At 38.8% G+C, this 19,722-nt stretch overlaps 1 protein-coding gene across 1 annotated transcript; it reads left to right on the forward strand.

The window, feature by feature from the left end:
- Nucleotides 1-4,916: 4,916 nt before the first annotated feature.
- Nucleotides 4,917-15,277, forward strand: alpk2 (alpha-kinase 2). Its single transcript, XM_061061381.1, has 11 exons — nt 4,917-4,989; nt 7,628-9,700; nt 10,915-12,469; nt 12,551-12,698; nt 12,787-12,914; nt 13,006-13,050; nt 13,158-13,456; nt 14,365-14,453; nt 14,564-14,781; nt 14,895-14,943; nt 15,028-15,277. Exons 2-11 carry the CDS (start codon nt 7,814-7,816, stop codon nt 15,236-15,238), a joined length of 4,629 nt encoding a protein of 1,542 aa, XP_060917364.1. The 5' UTR covers nt 4,917-4,989; nt 7,628-7,813; the 3' UTR covers nt 15,239-15,277.
- The last annotated feature ends 4,445 nt before the right edge of the window (nt 15,278-19,722 follow it).

Raw genomic sequence — 19,722 nt, forward strand, 5'->3', positions numbered from 1 at the left:
GAGAAATTAGCCAATCCTTGAACTGTTCTGCCTGTGAGGAATAAAACAAGGCTCTTATACTTACACAAAAAGAAACCTTTGTGAAGAAAATATAAGAAACGTCTTTTATGAAGTACCCTTGCAAAATATAATACAGTCATGTGGTATGACTAATCTGTCTGCTCCGTGGCCCTCTCATGTCATGACTTGATTTTTTTTTGTGCACTACATACTGAATGAACAATAAAACTGACCCTAGGAATGAGCAGTCTTCAGTCATACATCATCACGCCAGGAAGACTTCTCAACACTGAAGCTGATTTTATCATTTTCAACTGCTGAAATGGTCTTGTATATTTTTTTAAAGACCAGAGTAACAATAATAAATGCTACTCTTGAAGAAATAAAAAGAAATGGTGTTGAAAAACTTGAATGTCTGAAATTTAAATATAACACTGTCCCTTTCAATTTTTCAGTTTTGTATAGGGGTATTCATTTTCTCTTCTTAATTTTAATGAGACGTTTTACAGGTCAGAATAAATACAAAGAGATGATTAATTCAGGACAATTACTTGTGTATTAAGCACAGAGTTATATGTGGAGTCACATAACTGTATCACCATCTTTAATCGTGTTTCTAGGGCACAATCTCATTTAAAGTTTGAAGTAATTAGGGACTAAGATAGCAAAAGTATTTCCCTCTTGAAGATGATAGGATTCATTTGAATGGCTTCATCATGTTTCCCTGCAGTCTTCTGTATACACTTAATTAGTTTTAGACAGTTTTTCACAGCACTTTCCATGACAGTGAGTCACAATATACAAGTGAAACTGACTCAACTGATGAGCTCATAACAAAGGTTTTTCGTTTCTTGTGACGCACAAAAAGCACAGTTACGTTTCTATCGCAGCACTCGAGCTATGCAGGGTATTTGCTCTGTTATGTGTTGCATTAAGTTGAGTATTCCTATGTGACCAGCCTCAAAGGAATACTTTGATCCTTCTGCTGCTGGCACAGAAACAAACTCCTTATGTGGGGATTTTCACTGCAGCATTAGATGACCCTCACTGTCAATTGCTGTCCAGGCACTGACAATTTGTCAGCTTAATTGTTCAATCCCTCCAGAAGTTTTTGCATACATTTCAAGATTGAGCATCCAATTCTTTCAATAAAACAATGTCCTATATCAGAGAAATATGGAGAACGCTGGGTTCTTGATGGTGTAAGATTAATGCCAAATATGGTTTCCTATTTCTTTAATAACACTGTTAAGGTGTGTCTACAATTTGTCTGCTGTGACGTTCCTGCCTTTATGAGGTCTGGAAAAGCATCCTTCAGCTGACTCTCTCAAGCACCCACACAAACAAAACGTGGTTGTGACGCACACTTCTTACATGTGTAGCACCATTTTCCACCCTAATGCTGTTGGGGGAAGGAAGGCAGACACCAAGCTGAGGCAGACTGTGCAACAACATGGGGTAAAAATACATCTTGCTTTGGTAAGATGACACTTCCCCCACTGTGACTACGAGAGTCCACAAGGGGCCATGTCCCACCCAAAACCCCACAACAACATGCTCAAGATGTTGTAACATATATGAGCGTGATGGAGCTTTTCAAATGTTAATGCTGTTTTCAGATCCGTTGTATAACTGATGTACTTATTCAGTGTACAAGTTGAAGTCATGCATTAATTCATGAATAATAAAAGTATGGAGCCTAAGTATTTCAAAATTAAAAGTACCAATTATGTAGAAGACTGATATTTGTGATAGTTTTCTTTTTATATGAAGTTGTTGGATAAAGGTTACTGTAGACATGATGTGTATAATATATTTTTCTGGTCTGAATGTTTTGAAAAACCGAGTATCTCGCAAAAGTCTTTATGAGCCCTAATCCAAGGGAATTCGAAAAAGTTTACTGAATTCAAAAAGTTAAATAAATGCCTAAACTGAAAAAAAAAACATAGATCTACATAAACTCGCACTAATAGTCCATTTATATTTGCTTGTTGCTTGGGAGATTTACACGGCTCCATAATGACAGGTGTGGATGCGAGTGTTACATAATGGCACAAAAAGATTGAAAGGACATTTTAATGGCTTGTGTCTTCAGCTTCTGCAGTAAATTGCAGTCGTAGCAATACAAAAAATGTAGTGTGTGTGTGTATGTGTGTGTGTGTGTGTGTGTGCATCATTCATAAAACTCAGCGCTGGTTTCTCGTACACACACTCTAACAATAGTATCTTTGCACAGTGCTATGCCAAAGTTGTTGGAGGAGTCTACGAGTGTACTATCTAAAAATAATCTAAAAGATTTGTTTTCTTTATTTAATTAGAAACTTGGACACTTGAAACATTCCTGTTTTATTGGAAGGTCTTTGTAGTTAAACCACAATTTACAATGTGGTGATTTTATAGCAGGGAAACCATCTGCACCCAACCACCTGTCACAGACCGATTATACAAGAGCAGTAAAGAAAAAAACGGTTACAAAACAGTCATTTACGGTGTTTATGAAACAACATTTAGTTAGCAGGTTTTTTAAAAGACACGCAGGGAAATGACATGCACTTATCTTAGTAAACAACTCTGCAGAGGGTTTGATTATTCAACCAAAAATATGACACCACCTTAGTTTTGGTAAATGTGAGAAGTTGTGAGAAAATATTCCAATATTAGATTAAGAGACTGAAAGAGTTCAAAGGACTCTCCAGGTGTTTACATACAGTTTTTATCAAATCAAATGTGTCATCATAGGCCCCAAAGCTTGAGTTGTTTTTTTAAAGTTAACTTGGATCATAAAAAATAAAATAAAAACGGATGACCTTTTTAAGTCTTAAGTCAATCCGATTTTTCTTTAAGTCCAGACAAATCTTAATATTTTAGAAAATGTGTATGTTTGATTGAAAGTTAGATAAAAAGATGAACTCCCCTCTTAAATCCTACCACTCAAGAAGCTTAGCATTAATTCTTTAAACTGGGGAGACAGTTAGCTGGGCTCTGTTCAAATAATGAATCTACCAGCAACTCTGAAACTAAAAGATTACCAGACTAGCTACAGTAATTGTTTCTCTTATGCTAAGCTACACTAATCATCAGTTGCTGTAGCTTCACAATTAGCGTACAGAAATGTAAGAATCTGAAATTGTCTCATGTACATTTCATGTAGTTAAAAGATGTAAAACTTTCAAAAGCACTGTGATGAGGACTTCTCGTTATGGCGGCGAGCTAGGTGGACGTGGTTATTCATGCTCCGTTGCCAATCTTGAAATGACACAATCCCAAACAACAAAAAAGAAACAAATAGGCGCAAAGCACTGTGATGTGACGTAGTCTTAAATTCACCCTTTTCCCTACCAACTTCGGACATTGGGAGCAGGTGAGTAATTGCTAACTGTTTCATTACTTGAAAAACAAACAACAGTCATGCAAGCCGTCCTGACTTCAATTATCACTCTTCAACTGAGTTATTGGACCATTCAAATTACTGGAAACTGACTTGCCATTTATGTCATCAGGGATTAGCTTGTGTTCACTGCATATGAAATGAGTTATTGAATAAATGAGAAGCAAAGTCACATTTAATCACTGTCACACTGGGGCAGGATAATTGACGACTGACAGTCTTCCAGAAAAGCCAAGTAAGGTCTCATTAGTTTGTTTTGGCCACTGACAACAGTGTATTGTTTCTATGCCAGGGTAGTTAGGGTGTTACAGCTGCCAGAACAACATGACCCCAAATGTCACGAGTGCACTGTAAACAATTTCATATCAAAAGAATATTTACTATTCATACATTTATTGTGTGTGGAAAACAAACTGTACCCTTTGTTTTGTTTGTTTTTTGTTTGTTGCCTTTTTTTGTCCGGCTTTTTTTTTTTTTTCTTAAGAATTTTGAACCCAATTAGTGCCAGTGGAAAAGAGGTTTGCCATTTATTGGAACAAAAATATACTTCAACATGAGTTCATTTTGGGAAAATGTTTATTTTTTAGTAAAGTTTTGACTAGTTCTTGTGTTAGTGTTAGTTTTTTTTGTCTTATATTGTGAATGCTTCAGAGAAAGTTATCAAGCAATGTCTTTAAAAAATCCCCTTAGTATTGTGTTAGTTATCGTGATTTGGTAAAGCTTCGTTCTTAGTTTGGTTTCAGTTCACAAAAATGTTTATTACATAATAATAACAATAATAACCGCGCTATGTAGTCCCAAATATTAGCAAGGAAGTTGATGAATGCTACCTTTAGCATTTTATATCTTTATATGATGAAGATATGAACAGAAGGGTTACATTTAAGCTAACTGTAATATCAGCAAGAAAGTGGTTTTAAGGCTAATGTTAGCTGTTGTCTTACTGATGACCCAGCCGTATAGTTATTTTAATGTTAGCTAGGAGGTAGCTGAATGCTAACATTACCATTTGACAGTGCTTCATGAAACACTGAAAAGGAGTAAAAACTTTGCTAACCGTACTTTTAGCTTTTGGTTATAACCGTATGTCACTCCAGATTTTCTTTGTCCAGGACCTTTTTTTTTTCGGCTGATCAGTATAGAAATGGCAAACTGATGATTGTCAGATAACCTGTAGAAATAAATGTCACCTTAAGGCTTTAGCACAAACATAACAGAATTGAGTTTTCTATCCTTCTCAAAATTCAAAAGGAAAATGACCGCAGCATTAATAATGTATCAAAACCTTACCCCGTACTCTAAAGATATAGTTTCTTATTAATACTCCTTTCACTAGCAAGAGTCAAAACAGTCCCTAAACAAAATCTCTCTCAAGTCACTCTGTAAAGTAGGCCATTATTTGAAAAAGACTGTAAATATAGATATTGAGTGTGAAATGTTCAAGATCGGCACATGTCTACAAGATCAGGTATCTGACTTTGTACTTGCGGGGGACAACATTTAAAAATAGACTCTCACCCCGAGACCGTCAGCTCTGCCTGAGCTCATTCTCAAGTCCTACATCATAGGTTGATATCCTCAGCTACACCACAATGAAAAGGGTACGTACTGCATGCATGGCTGGAAATCCCCTTCTGTTTTAATGCGTCAAGTAATACTTAATAATGTTGTCATGTGTGAATCAGCTGGGAGGTCACTTGATTGACATTTGTTTGTGGCTTTCTTTGGAAATGACACAAGTTGTCAATTACTCGGCTTTGCCTACAGCACACTGATACATCACTGACATGTTGACACATACACACTTTGCTGTGCTTGTTTTGTATCATGGTGACTTTATCAAACAGTAGAGGTGAATCCACTGACTGACTTACAAATATGTTGTTTTTACATGTTTTTTAATTTAGCTCAGCCATCGCTTTCATAGTTGAGAAAGTCTTACACTTTGTGGCAGCTTTTGTTGTTATTTGTCAACAGTGTGTTAAGATTTGCGTGCCTGTCTTTCAAGCAAGTCATTCACGTATACAGCTTTAAGCCTTAAAGACGCAGCGGGCGTCTTGGGAGTGTTGTGTGACCGAGGATGGATCTATTTTAGCACGGATGGTCGAGATGTAATCGAATTACACTTTCCTGCTCTCTGTCACGCAGGTGTTGACAATTTTATTGTTTTCTAATGTCAGTGCAGATCAAGCCTTATCTAATAAACAAATCAAGCATACCAACAACACTGACTACTGTCCAGTTTAAATGTTACAAGTCCCTAACTTATTGTATGGACTTTTTATAACGCATGTGATAATCAGATCTAAAATAGCTGTATGGTACTTTTATATGTTAGGTTGTTTAAAAATGCATCTCTGACCGTGTTAAGATAATGTATTAAGGTTTGATACAGCTGATGTGAATGATGTTTCTATAAAACAATAGATACACAACTTTTAACTCTAACAGGAGCATTTCATCATGGTTAGATTTTGCAGTCTGTAAGTTTTTGGTGATGTGTTTAAGCTGTTTGTCAAATGTCTGTCTAAAGTTCATATCGTAGTAAACATTTGAGGCTTGAAGTGCTCTGCTAGGTGTCCTTCACTGGAATGTGATGAATGCAGGTCATGGGTGAAGATGCACCGGTATTTTTCCAGCATCCGTGCCATCAGTTCCCCTCCTGCAATCTTGTGTATCAGGGTGCATGTTTTGAAGCGCCCCCTTTCAACACTTCACGTCAGGCCTCTGCATATTTGTCAGGTAGTGGGAAACTTTTTCTTTTTTTTTATAGTGAGGCTCTTTAAAGGCACAGTAAAGCTTTGACCGTTAGCCTAAGGCCCCATCTGATTGCTGCTGAGGAAAGTGACAAATAGAAGGAGATGTCCCTTGTATTAGAAATCAGGTAGATCATCATTGTTGTAACCAACATATTAGGATGGCTACCTGCAGATAAATGATACTTAATGTTTGGCACATATTTCTAAATTATGGAGTTTTACATGTAGTAATTGTACAGTAATTTTGTAAACTACATGTAGTAGTTTCATGTAGTTTAACACATTTTCTGAAACAGGAGGTTTTATTTGGTATACATTTTTGATTTCAATTAACCTATCTTTAAAGTAGTTTTGCACAGAACAGAGCTGCATGTTTAACTGCAAACAGCCAAATGTTTCCCTCCGACTTTACCTGAGATTTTTTTCCTGCCCGCCTTCTGATTTACTGTGTGAAGTTGGGGTGAGCTGATGTGAGAATGCAACAGGAAATGTTCAGGAAATCTGGAGAGATGGTGATGTTTATGTCCACAGACTGTATGCACACGACCGGTACGATCTCCATGCACGTCACAAATCTGCTTCATTATGTTTTCTGTTAGCTTGTATTTTCACCCCCGCTCTTTTGCTGATATTGCAGATGTTTCAAACTGCACGTAGCACTGATATACAAGCGAAAGTTTTCATTATAGTGTCACAGTGCAACTCAGGAAGACTTCAGGGGCAGTCTGAAATTTTCAGGAAATCCTTGTGAAATTGACTTATAACACAATACACTAAGGCATATGGTGTTTTGAACCTTGTCTAACTTTGCTTTGAGATATGCTGTAGAATTATTAAACAGAGATCTTGTGCAATATTTAATGTTCCATTTTGAGGACTCAAGGTTGAGGGAGGTTAAGAAAATATCATATATCAAGCTGGGGTTAATAAATAGCTACAGAGTCTCCCCTTTTCAAGTGAGCATCAATGTTATAGTTTATGAATTTGATCATTTGTTTTCTGTTAATTAACGATTGATTCCAGATTTTTAACAATTCTCTCAATTTAGAACATCAGATGGTGTATTCAGTAACTATTTTCAATAAGTGTCCTAGCTATCAGAGTTCATAGTAATACATTGCTAATTAATATACTATATATTTTACTTTCCTTCAGTTATGAACCAACAGAAGTAGCGCATGTAATCTGCAACAACTAACCAGACATTTTTATCAGCTGCAGAGTAACAACAACAGGAAGGTTTCCTGCTGGTAAGGTATCTTAAGTGTCCTTTAAAAGTGTCTTAAATAGACACAGTATGCCATTTAAAGGGACATCTCCTGCTGCTAAGATTAACAGCTAGATGGAGATAGTGGGTCTCTACTTAAAATACTTCTGATTGAGGAAGTAAACAAGCACATGAGCAAAAGCTCAGGAATGATTTGACTGCTTCACTTTTCTTCTTTTGAAGTTTGATAATTCTCTGTTAATCCCTCTACAGGTTCAAAATCTATAAACATTAGGAAAAGTTTGGACCCAGGGGAGGAAATGATACAAGAAAAGCCCAGCACAAACAATGTGTGCACAGAACTTTGTGACCCTCATCAAAAATCGTGGCCTGAAGTCAGTGTTTGCAGCTGGAGTCGTGCTGCTGGCAATCTCCTCAAGCAACGCAGCTTAAGTCCCGATGGATCTCTTGCCCCTTTGCGCAGACGACCAAACACCGTCACCAACACCTCTTACAGCATGTCAAGCAGTGGATTTAAACTCTTTCCCTCTTCTGCACACTCCCACAGAAAGCCAAATGTCTGCATACGAGACTGTGTCAGATCTTTCAGACCTCAATGAGAAATCGATCGAGACTTTGACTTTGTCAAATATTTCCAAAAACCTTCTTCAGGGGAAAAGCAAGGACTCAGACTTCAGATCAGATTTAGAGTGTTTTTCACCATGTACAGAGCCTGTATCAAAGGATGATGATTTTAGGGTTGGTAGCCCTTTTGGCCCATCAAAACCTCAGTTACCTCTTTTATCTCAAATCTCTCATGACCCTATTTCCCCCCTATCTGAATCTTTTCCAGACATTAGACAAGAACCATCACTCGCTTTTTCCGAAAACAGTCCAGCTCAAACTTTCGAGGCCATGTCATGTACTTCTGGGGGCTTGATGAAGCCATCTCTCACCGAGTCTCCCTCCACCCCTAGTTCTAGTCCTCAACTCGGGCAAGTCACTTGTCAATCAAGGTCTTTATCACATAGGTCAGATAGTTTGGAGAGTGATGCATCCATGGCACAAGTGTCAGAGCTTTATATATTTGAAAGTGAGACACAGGACTTTATCCTAAGTCCTAATGTAGAGCCCCAGGAGATTAAATGTCCAGAACACCAGCAATTATCAGAAACAGGGGGGATGTCGGCAGACCCTGACTGTGATACACATGTCCTGATGAATGATTCAGTAAACCTGGTTAAACCACGTCATCACGGCTCAAGTGAGGAGAAAGTTATGGTGGACTATGAGTCACACATGAGCGATAATGCAAGGCTTGGATCACCTGTGGATCCCTGTGAGGCAGGCTGGATGTCAGGAAATGATGCAGGACAGGGGACAGCAGAGGTCACTGATACAACCCTCCAAAAATGTGAAAGTGACAGCCCTATCGAGCTGTGGCTGGATGCATGCCAGTATCTGACACATGAGGATAAAGAAGACAGGGATGTTTTGAACAAGACAAGTTATTCTGTGATGCAAGGAGTGCTCACAGATACCAGTGACTGGTCTTTTCCCCCAGGAGAGAGACAAGTATCAGGTTACTACCCTGATGGAAGCGAGGTGATTGGCTGGTCCAGCGATGACACCAAAGGTTGGGGGCCACCGGTTGAGAGGTGGTCATCAGTAGACAGCTGGGCAAGTGCTCTCTCAGACTGGACGGAGATCATCTCGGCTCCACCGGAGGACTTTACCGCTGCATTCACAGAGATAGGGGCTGAGATAGATGCTTTGACACAGGCACTAGCAGAGGTAAATACCCACATAGATAGAGACACTTCAAAAGGAGAAAAGGGTCAAGCGGCAGCAGTGCAGGCACATTCGCAACAACCCATGGGTGTCCAGGATCAGCCTCATGAGGCACCAAACACCCCAGGGGGATCCATCCTCTCCGGGCAGGGCTGCCTCTTTTTGAGTCCTGAATCTGGTGGAAGTGAGCTCCACGACAGAGAGGCGTTCCAGAGTGTCGAATCCTTATGTGATTCAACACAAGCCGCACCAGGACAAAAAGTGTCAGAAGAGATCCAGGGCAGCCAGGCTGAGAGCTCTCAATACCCGTCACATCAGGAATCACTTACGGGATCATCTGCAGCTACAGTGGCCTCTTCTGGAGGATTTGACAAAGGTGTAACTCCTGGATCCACTACTTCTGCTTATCTTGATATTTGTCACTTTGGTGGATATGTGGAGTCTGCGGAGACAGACAGCCTCATCAGCAATGAAGAAGATTCAATCATACTTAATATAACAGAGGATACAGATTTGGAGGATCAAAATGCACCTGCAGAGCTGATAATGGATGAGGTAAGATGACTTACTTTATTGACTGTTTAGTTATAAGTTTCTAACGCTTGTTTTGTTAAATGTAGACATGTAGCCTGGGCAAAGAAAGCATGAAATGCACACTCACATGTACAGGCAGATATATAGCCCACAAATACAAGTCACCTTCTCTGGAGTGTGTGGCAGAGAGAAAGCAGTGGAAAGATTCACCCTTTACGATAGAAAGAATAAGAGCGGTCACCTTTCCATCAATAGTGCTGGCCAACAGATAAATCAGTCACGTACTTTGGAAACATGGCCAGAACAGTAAGAGACATTCTCGCCGTTGCCCTTGTCAGTGTTGTCATACTAACTCAAAGTATTGAAAGCCAGTCAGGAGGTACGTAGAGTACTCCTGAGAGTGAAATCCACGTTTGTCACCACGCGTCAGAGTCAGAAATATTGTCACCTTGCTTTGGACTGGAGCCATTCATTTTACACCCAAGGACTGTCGCCTATGCTGTATTCTTTTTTATTATTGGATAAGTCCTTTGGCTCCCATCTCAAAGACTGACAGCTGTGGGTGCTGAAGGAAACAGGAGTGCCTGAGAGGAAAACTTCAGATGGACAGAAATGGCGACTAATAATAGCTGAGACTTCAATGATAATAGCATGCATCCATGGCGTGTCAGGGTGGAGGGGTGAAAGGAGAGCACAGCTGAGGATTGAAACATGACCCTCCCTTGCTCCCTCTCTCTCGCTCTCTCTTTTTGTGTGCGCCCTTTAACACACCCATTGCCACCACATCTCCTTTAAAAACCCAGGATCAGAACGGCAACAGGTCCACAGACCTAGGAGGCTTTGAAAAGAAATTGGTTTAGGCACAGCTGAAGCTCCTGTTCATAACAGCGACAGTGCAGATTTCAGTTGGATGCAGGACATATGGACAGTAGGAATCGATATAGAGGCATGGTGTTTTGGAAAGTTCTGCTTAGTGGCTCTATAGGAAGGTATGTGTTTAAGAGCAGAAGTTAAAATATATGATGCCTTGGATTGGCTGCCTTGTCAAAATTAACTGTTTTTATAAAGTTATATCCTATTATTACTGCAGTATCAATAGATTCTGAGGCTCCGATTCTGAAGCATTTGGCGTTCAAATTTCTTATGGACAAAAATCTCAAGTCATAGAACTGTACATTTTGTTAAAACGTCTTCAAATATATTCTTTATTAATTTTTGTCCATTTCCATTGGCAGCCCTTTGGAGGTGAACTGTGTAACGTGACAGAAGAACCCAGCGTCTCCCAGCCAGACTCCATCGACAGGCAGGAAGCTAAAAGGAGCTGTGGGCCAGCTGAGGTTGATCGCAAAGGAATCGAATGTTCAACAGATCTTCATTTCCTTTCCGTACACACATCGACAAACTTGCACGTGCCAGGTGGGGACATAAAACCTGACCTGGATATTAATGTTCCTGAACACGTGACATCAGGCACACTCCCAGTCTTTGACGGGGCTTTTCAGTCGGAGCCACAGGGGGGGAGTCCTAGGTTTATTATGCCCTTGGCTCCTCTCAGTATTGGCTCCTCCTTCGTCTGTCGAACAAGCAGTAGTTTGGACAAAGATCAAACTTGCGCCAAAAGGAATCTCAATGACAACAGAGACCTCAGTTGTGATCACATACAACCTTGCACACTCTGGCCAACCTTGGATGGGATTACTGACAAACACTCTTTCAAAGGTGATGAGGATTTGGTTATTAAAAAGGAAAATACAGTAGAGTCTTCTGAGAAATCTTCAAAAGAGAACCAACTGGACTCTAACACTGAGTGTTCCTTTACTCTGAGAAAAACAATACATGAGGATATTAATGACCTCAGTAGAGAGCTATCAAACTTGGCTGTTGTTCCAGCAGATAACTTTTTTATCTCAGAGAAGAATCGTGTTGCATATGTTACTTTAGATTTAAACGACCCGTTTGCTCCCAGGTTTGCAAAACCCATAGACACAGACATAACATCCAAAAAGGCAGAGGTAAATCAGAAGTCAGCCGAAAAGATGCCTCACAAAACCCATAAATCAAGCTCAGAGGGCAAAACACGCTCTAAAAAAGACAAGTCAGCTAGTCATCATCATGGTGTACAAGCTACCAAGAAACAAGAGAATCTATCTAACCATGTTTCAACCCAGCAAGTTTGCAAACAGCAGGACACCCACCCCCTTACTGTAGAAAACCATACTAGTGAGAACACTCCAGCTGTGCTTGAGGACAAAGAGGTTAAATTGGTGATTGAGACTTGTGTTGCAAATGAGAAGGCTCCAAGCAAGCCACATGGCAAAAAGAAGAAGAAACATGTTCCGAATGCAACAGGAGCGAAATGTGTTGCGGAACAACTGGTGGAAGTTGAGAATGGAGCAAAACCAAAGACTGCGAAAGGAAGGATTGAGATGTTTGAGGCCAAGCTAGATGCTAAATCTGGGAAAACTCAAAAAGACAGCATTAAGTCAAATAGTGCTGAGAAACTCTTACAGCAAACGGAGGGCAAAGCTTCCCAGAGAGAACAAAAGCCCCATCATGTTGACCACAAAGAGCATCAGACGAAAAGCTCTCCCAGTCCTCCGAACGATGATATTAAAAAACGACGACTGTCAGAGGATAAGTTTGGAAAGATTGTCGGTGTTTTTGAGTCTAAACTATCAAAGGCAGATGTTTCCATCCAGGCCAAGGGAGAGAAAGCCAAGGTTGATGCGGGGGCAACTCGTAAGAAGGCCTACAGTGAAGTGGTCAAACAGAAAAGCACACCTACGGAAGGTAAGGAATATACATTAAACCACTTATCAGCAGTTCTCCTGCATGTAAAAACACACTCTTATTAAAACCATTTTTCTGCAGAAATCAAGGTAGTGAAGCCCATCCAGGTGGTGTCGGTGAGCGGGGACCCCCAGAGTCTGTGCCTGTGGTGTCAGTTTACGGCTGTGTTCTCCAACCACACTGTCACCTGGAGCAGGGATGGCACTGTTCTGGCTGAGATCAAGAGAAGGTATAGTGCACACAGTTAACATTGTTAAGTGGCTTTTTGAAATGGCTTTGTTTTTCTGTATTTTGTGACACCGTGCATCTCTCTGAAGTGCAGGGGATGAGAGCAGAGCGTCATTGACCATCTCAAATGCATCCCATAAAGACTTGGGCAAGTACCAGTGTCTGCTTACCAGTCTATATGGATCAGTCACGCTGGACTATCTGCTTACATATGAAGGTATAAAACACAACTTTACTACATGCTATCTTCAGAGTGGACGAGGAATCTGCACAGTTACAAACGTTTCTTCATTTTGTCTATTTTTCAGTGCTTAGTGAGATTGTCATCCCTCCAACTCCAAAGACTATCACATGTAAGTTATGATCATTCACTAACAAGCTTTATAACACACTTGAGCTTCTGTGATGTGTTTTGAAAAGCTAACAGGTGGCACATTGTATCTGTTTTTTTTTCTTCTAGGTGCCCCCGTAGAGGTGGAAGGTGAAGAAGAGGACGTCCGCTGTTCCAGGCTGCTGTTTAAAGAGGATTTCTTATCTGGACAATACTTTGGAGAGAATCAACCTGCCAGTATAATTACTGAAAAGATCCACTTTGGGGAGGGGATGCACCGGCGAGCCTTCCGGACTAAGATGCATGCGGGTCAGATACCCTTGTTACTACCCGGAGACTCGTGTGTGCTCAAAGTGCACACTTCTATAAGCTATGGGACCAAGAACGATGACGAGCTCGTTCAGAAGAACTTCAGCTTGGCTATAGAGGTAAGAAAAACATTTAATACATTACAATAGCTGGATTATGGGCATGATGCACTTAAGGTACCAAGTTACATTTAACAGGATACTTTTCTGCCACAAGATTATGAATATAAAATTCAATATATAATATAATATATATATATAAGATAATCGTAACACTATCCCAATATCAATCAATCAATCAATCAATCAATCAATCAATTTTTATTTGTATAGCGTCAACTCAAAGTGTTATCTGGAGACACTTTACAAAAAGCAGGTAAAAGACCTTACTTATTGCTATATTACAAAGACCCGGCCTATCCATCATGAGCACTTTAGCAAAGCAGCAAAAGTTACAGTGGTAAGAAAAAAATTAAATAAATAAATAAATCCCTACCGCACAAACTTTTATACTTGCAGGAACGTTTATTACTCTGACTAACATAACCAAAAATGTTCTTCAAGTTGACAGAATACATTATGACTAATGCTGTTGGATATTTGATGTCAAATTGGAAAGAATTTTTTTTTAATAGCTGGATAAAAAAATTTGCACAAAGAATTCAGCAACATTCACTTAGGTTTGACATTCTCATTAAAGTCATTAAGTTTTGATTCAATTTAAAATTATGAACAGCTTTGTTTTCTGTATCTGTAGGTGAAAATGCTTCCCTTTCTCACCTTAATGCCCTCTGTGCATTTATAGTATCAGTATGAACATAAATGACAATAAAAAATACATAAAATTATAAAATGTGAGACTTGGTCAACCAACGAGTTCTGACCTCAAAGTAAACAGACTTTTATCTAAGCTTTTCGTGTCTTCTGTTGCTCGTCAAAAACACCAATGACTTTATATGTTATTTATGTGTGAATAGATCTTCTTATACACAGAGTAGGTGTATTATAATGGGCTTTTTGTTCTGTAGGAGTGCCAGGTCCAGAACACAGCAAGAGAGTACATCAAGGCGTACACTACTGCAGCCCAGTCTTTGGAAGCCTTTGGAGAGATCCCAGAGTGAGTGATGTGTACTACATGGAGAGCTACAAACATAAAGCACAAAACCAAGCTTTCTCTTTGCATTTATAGTTTTTGACAATAAAGTACTTATTTAATGCTTTCACCAGGATCATTCCAATCTACCTGGTTCACCGTCCATCCAATGACGTCCCGTACGCCACACTGGAGGAGGAGCTGATTGGTGACTTTGTCAAGTATTCAGTAAAAGATGGCAAAGAGATCAACCTGATGAGACGGGACTCAGAGGCCGGACAGAAATGTTGTGCTTTCCAGCACTGGGTCTACCAAAACACTGAGGGAAACCTTCTGGTTACTGACATGCAAGGTTGGGAATTTAGATACTTTAACATGTCTCCAAAATACAAGTTTGCATTTTTTCTATGAACACTTAAAATCTAGAGTTTCTAAGTATCAGTCTGGTTTTTGTTTGGTTTTCAGGAGTGGGAATGAGGCTTACTGATGTGGGAATAGCCACGTGTAAAAAAGGGTGAGTCATTTATTTTAAACCAATAACAGATGCAAATTGTTGACATATGCACATTTATGCATTCATATTCTATTTATTTTCTAGATACAAGGGCTTCAAGGGAAACTGTGCCACCACCTTCATTGACCAGTTCAAAGCCTTGCACCAGTGCAACAGGTTCTGTGAGATTCTGGGCCTTAAATCCCTGCAGCCCAAACCTAAAAAGCCTGCAGCTGCTCCGAAACCCAAACCCCAACCTGCTGCTTCTGCACCCAAGAAGAAAACTTTTGGGCCAACAGTGAAGGGCAAGTCATAGAAGCAGGTGAACATTGGACTATGGGGTTTAATTTTTATTGACATGGAGAGGGTTTTGATTTGCTTACTCCTGGATCTCGACCTCAGAGTTTCATCTGACAAAGAGGAAACAAAAGTTTTTTGGGCAACAGGGAGTCATATCATGGAGGACATGAAGGATTTGACTCTTTATGCAACCTGAGACTTTTATTTCATAATAGTTTATTCTAAATCTCATGTTGAACATTTGAGAGATTTATTTTATTTTGATATTGATTTCACCAGAGATGTTTTCTGTTGAAGGGGGTGTTATCGTCCAGGGGGACACTTTACTTGCGGGTTTTGGGAAAACTGTGAAATCGAACGCTTTAACACTTGAAAATGATGTAAAGAATGATGTGATTGTTGACAATGTTGAACTTGGATGTCTTAGAGATTGCTTTAATAATGAGGGGCAATGATCTTATTTTCTACTTTGGTGATGTTTTCGAGCTATTAGTTCATTAAATTAATGAACTTGTTAATTGATTAGAGGAAATGTCTTCCAAGTAGTCTGTATAATAGGTACACACTTTAACTGACATTTACTGTCTAGGGTACTGTGACATAGTGTGAGCGGGTAATATTTGTGTGAATCTCATTTGCTTTGCAATGAGATAGGTAGTTTGTTAACCCTTTGTTTGTTTTATTTGGTAAAGCTAAAGTACAACAAAAAGCTAGTATTTACATTTACATTACTGGAAACAACAAATCTACATTTTATACACAAAGCTCATGTTGAGTTTGCCTTTGCGTGTATTTGTAAAAGCTATATGAAGCTATATTGGTTTCTTCTTTGGGGTAATTCTGTTTTTTTGGGGGGGGATTTATTTTGAATCTCTGGCATTGTTTCAAGGTTCTAAATGGGACAAGCCACAAAGTGAAATACACCTTTTAGTAAGCCTTAGCCTGTTTGATCCCAATAGTATGTCAGCTATTCAACTACTGTCCTTCTCTCACTGATAACTTTTAAATAGCTGAACCCAAATTGCTGATATGGCTCTAAGGTAGTGGCTAAGGCCAGTGTGTAAGTGAACAGTAGATCTTTGTTATGTGGTTGGTTAAGGATGCACATTGATTTCTTTGTCATGAAGTTAAATCATCACTTGTTTATGTAATTTGAACTAAAGTTGGTAGGAGGGGGGATGTGCATCATTAGTTTGACACTGTGTCTATGTGAATCGTGATCTTGGTCTGAAGGTATTTGTTAAGTGTGAACATTTTTTTTTTTTTGTTCATATGTGCAAAGATCTAAACTATAGCAACTGGCAGAAACCAACAGTTTATTGATGTTATTTGCATTGATAAAAACAATTTTTAATCATGGAAAGCTAATTACAAGTCTTTGAATTCGATGACCTGTTTACATGTTGAAAGAGTTTTCAGCAGCATGACAACAAATGGTCTGACTACTCCAATCCAGGAGGAAGGTCTCCAGCAGCAAATTAAAGCCTCAATAGAAAAGGTTAGTGGGTCAGACTTAGAGGCTAAAGATCATGTACCAATATAATGCATGTCTATTTTCATCTATACCACTCCGGCATGGTGTAATGTGTCCAAAGCTATAGGAACAAGACTGGGATAAGTAGCGGTCAACAATGTATGAATTAGTAAACCATTACAAGTCTTCAAAAAGAAAAATTTACAGAAGCCAAAAAATAAAATAACTTAATGGTAAAAACCCAACATGACAAACCAGGAAATTGAGGAATATATTGAAGTCCTTTTCCCACTGTAGCTATTTAGTGTGATAATGGCGTTTGATCGACAGGACACAAACACCATTGTCACACTCCACAGCTCTGGAGGACAGCATTTACAGCAGAAATGGCCAATGGAGAGACGGTTTATGCAAACTGGCAGCTGCACGACCTGGAGAAATTAGATAAAACATAGTTTAGTGAAAAAACAGAGACAATCATACATCATACTAAACAATAAGAGAAAAAAAAACCTTGTCCATACGGCACTTACATTTTGTATCAATCATTATACTAAAAAATAACAATGAATGAAAAAATATAGAAAAAAAAGGAAAAGAATGACGCAGACTCTTTGCACAGCACTTATCGAAACTGTTCAAGGTCCAGTCAGGTATTTTCTAATCATTGTGGGAGGACTGCAGCTGTGTGCATTTGTGTTTGAGCAAGCAACCATGTAAAAGACCACCTGTATGATCCGCTGTCTTTACGAAATACAAAAAAGTAGTTTAAACCAGCCCATTCATTCTCAAAATCCCAATACTTTTCAAACATCTTTTTTTGTTTCTTTTTAAATGATATAACATTTTTTTACCTGAATATACCAACTGATGACTTAATAAATGAAGAACAACCTAACAAAAAATGTGACATTAAGCGAATGCGACTTATCTCAAGATAACAACAAACTCACCTGAAGTCTATGAAGCGGATCCTCTCTCCAGAATAACTGATTTAGGGTTTGTCTCCTGCGTCTGATCCTACCAGCTATTCCCTATTCTCTACCCCGTCCCTCTCACACCAGCGCATCTTTGTCTCCAAATCTTTCCAAATGGGTAAAAGTCCAGTAGTGAGTCCAGAGTGGCATGTTCACGAGGTGATATGTGGTGCATTTTGGTTTGATGCTGTTCCGTCCCGAGTCTTTATGTAGACAGAGCAGGGTTTGGACAAACAGCCAGGTCCACATTAGTGATAAGCTACAGGGGAAGTATTGATCGACCCTGACCAGAGGTAGAGGGTGAGGGGTGGAGGAAGGGTGACTTAAAAAATTGCCTGGTGAGGCAACAGAGCCTAAGTGCCAAAGTTTCACTGAAAGTCGCCATCAACTGCATGAGTCCTGATTTGAAAGACTAACTTGTAAATGTATAAAATTACATATTAAGACTAATTTTAGACATATTGACCTTACCCAAGTATAATGTTCTTAATAAAACTTCTCACATATAGGTCACGTTAGGAAATAGCATCCCTTTATTGGGGATCTGATGTCTCTGATAGGGTTTCATCTCTTATCTCTGGAGTCCTAATGGTTAATCAGTGTTTCCAAATAAGATTTTGTGACATCTGTCACCTGAACGCGTGGACAAATTAATGGATAAACCTCGGTACTGTTTATCCAGCAAAAAGCTTAGTTAGCTTAAAGTTATGAACAGATGGCTGAAGTGGCTAGTTAGCTAAAAGTAATCGTTAATCTATTAGAATGGCTTGCTAATGGATATGCTGTTGACACAGTTAGCAAAACGTAATGTGTACAAAGTTAGTTCAAATATAAAATAAAGGTTACAGAATAATGCAAAAAAAAAAAAGTAAGCGAAATTGACAGAGTTAAATAGTTTAGCCAAGAGTAATGACAGTGGAAATAGTTAAACAATGGACAACATTTTGTTGAAATTAGCTGAAGTTTCCAGATATACATATGTAACTAGTTCACTTAGCCTAAAGTAATGAATTACATTTAAACTAGTAAACTAGCCTATAAGAAAAAGGTAGGCAGAAGTAAGTTATAAGTCATGGGTTAGCTAAAAGTAGGCTACGAGACGAACAATTGAAGTTTGCTTCAACGTTTGGATTAATAGTTGAAACCTCTGATAAAAAACATGGATAAACAGTTTAAATAGTGAACTAAAAGTAGTCCATTTATTGCTGACATAGTTTGATAAAATAAATGGTTAAAACGTTTGTTGAAAAAGAAAGCTAAAAGTGACAATAGTGTGCTAAAAGTTAGCTTAAAGTGGCATTAAATAAACTGTTGAAAATATGTTAAATGTATTGGATTAATGGTTTGATAACGTTAGCTAATAGTAGCCTATTGTTAAAAAGCAAGCTAGTAATAATTAATTAGCTTTTGACGGTAGTAAGCTTAATGTAGCCTACTTAATTCATTGTAAATTATTTGCTAAAAGTACTTAATTCTGGGCAACAAAGGCAACATTCCCAAGAAGAAAACTCAACTTACTTGTGTTTGAAACTGCTCTCCCTCTCTTTTTCTTTTTTTTTTCATTATCATGGCAGGAGCAAAGTAAACAAAAATTATTTCAGAAACAAACTGTAAAAAAAAAAAGTGACTGTGAGGGGGGGGGGGGGAATACACCGATCACAGAAACCTTTAATTGAACACATTTCCAACATGGACTGGTTGTAACCTAAAATACAAGGAGGGCTACTTGAAAAGAGATGTGGGGATACTATCAGCAAAAATGTCACAGCTGCTCAACAGTTGTTAAATATTCCAACAATATTGGTGTTTCTTTTCTTATATGGGGGTAATAAACAAATACATTCAAGGCTTAGCAGAGTAGCAACATCACAGTTGAAAATAAAACATTATTGTATAATTTAGGTCTCAGTTATTGCTTAAACTTGCCATCAGACTCAGTGCTGTCATGTAACACAGAATGAAAGGCCTGTGAGGGATGATAAATGGTTAAAATGGTCTTATCTTTTGTGTGCGTTTGACTATCTTTGCACTTTGTGACATTTTTTAGAG

The sequence above is a fragment of the Labrus mixtus genome, chromosome 17, assembly GCF_963584025.1.
Source record: "Labrus mixtus chromosome 17, fLabMix1.1, whole genome shotgun sequence".
Classification (NCBI taxonomy): domain Eukaryota; kingdom Metazoa; phylum Chordata; class Actinopteri; order Labriformes; family Labridae; genus Labrus; species Labrus mixtus.

What these genes read in the sequence shown, in the direction of transcription:
- alpk2 (XM_061061381.1), top strand. Translation starts at nt 7,814, where the DNA reads ATGGATCTCTTGCCCCTTTGCGCAGACGACCAAACACCGTCACCAACA. An exon ending in CTATCTGCTTACATATGAAG is followed by an intron (nt 12,915 to 13,005) that starts GTATAAAACACA and finishes TCTATTTTTCAG; the next exon opens with TGCTTAGTGAGATTGTCATC. An exon ending in AACTCCAAAGACTATCACAT is followed by an intron (nt 13,051 to 13,157) that starts GTAAGTTATGAT and finishes TTTTTCTTCTAG; the next exon opens with GTGCCCCCGTAGAGGTGGAA.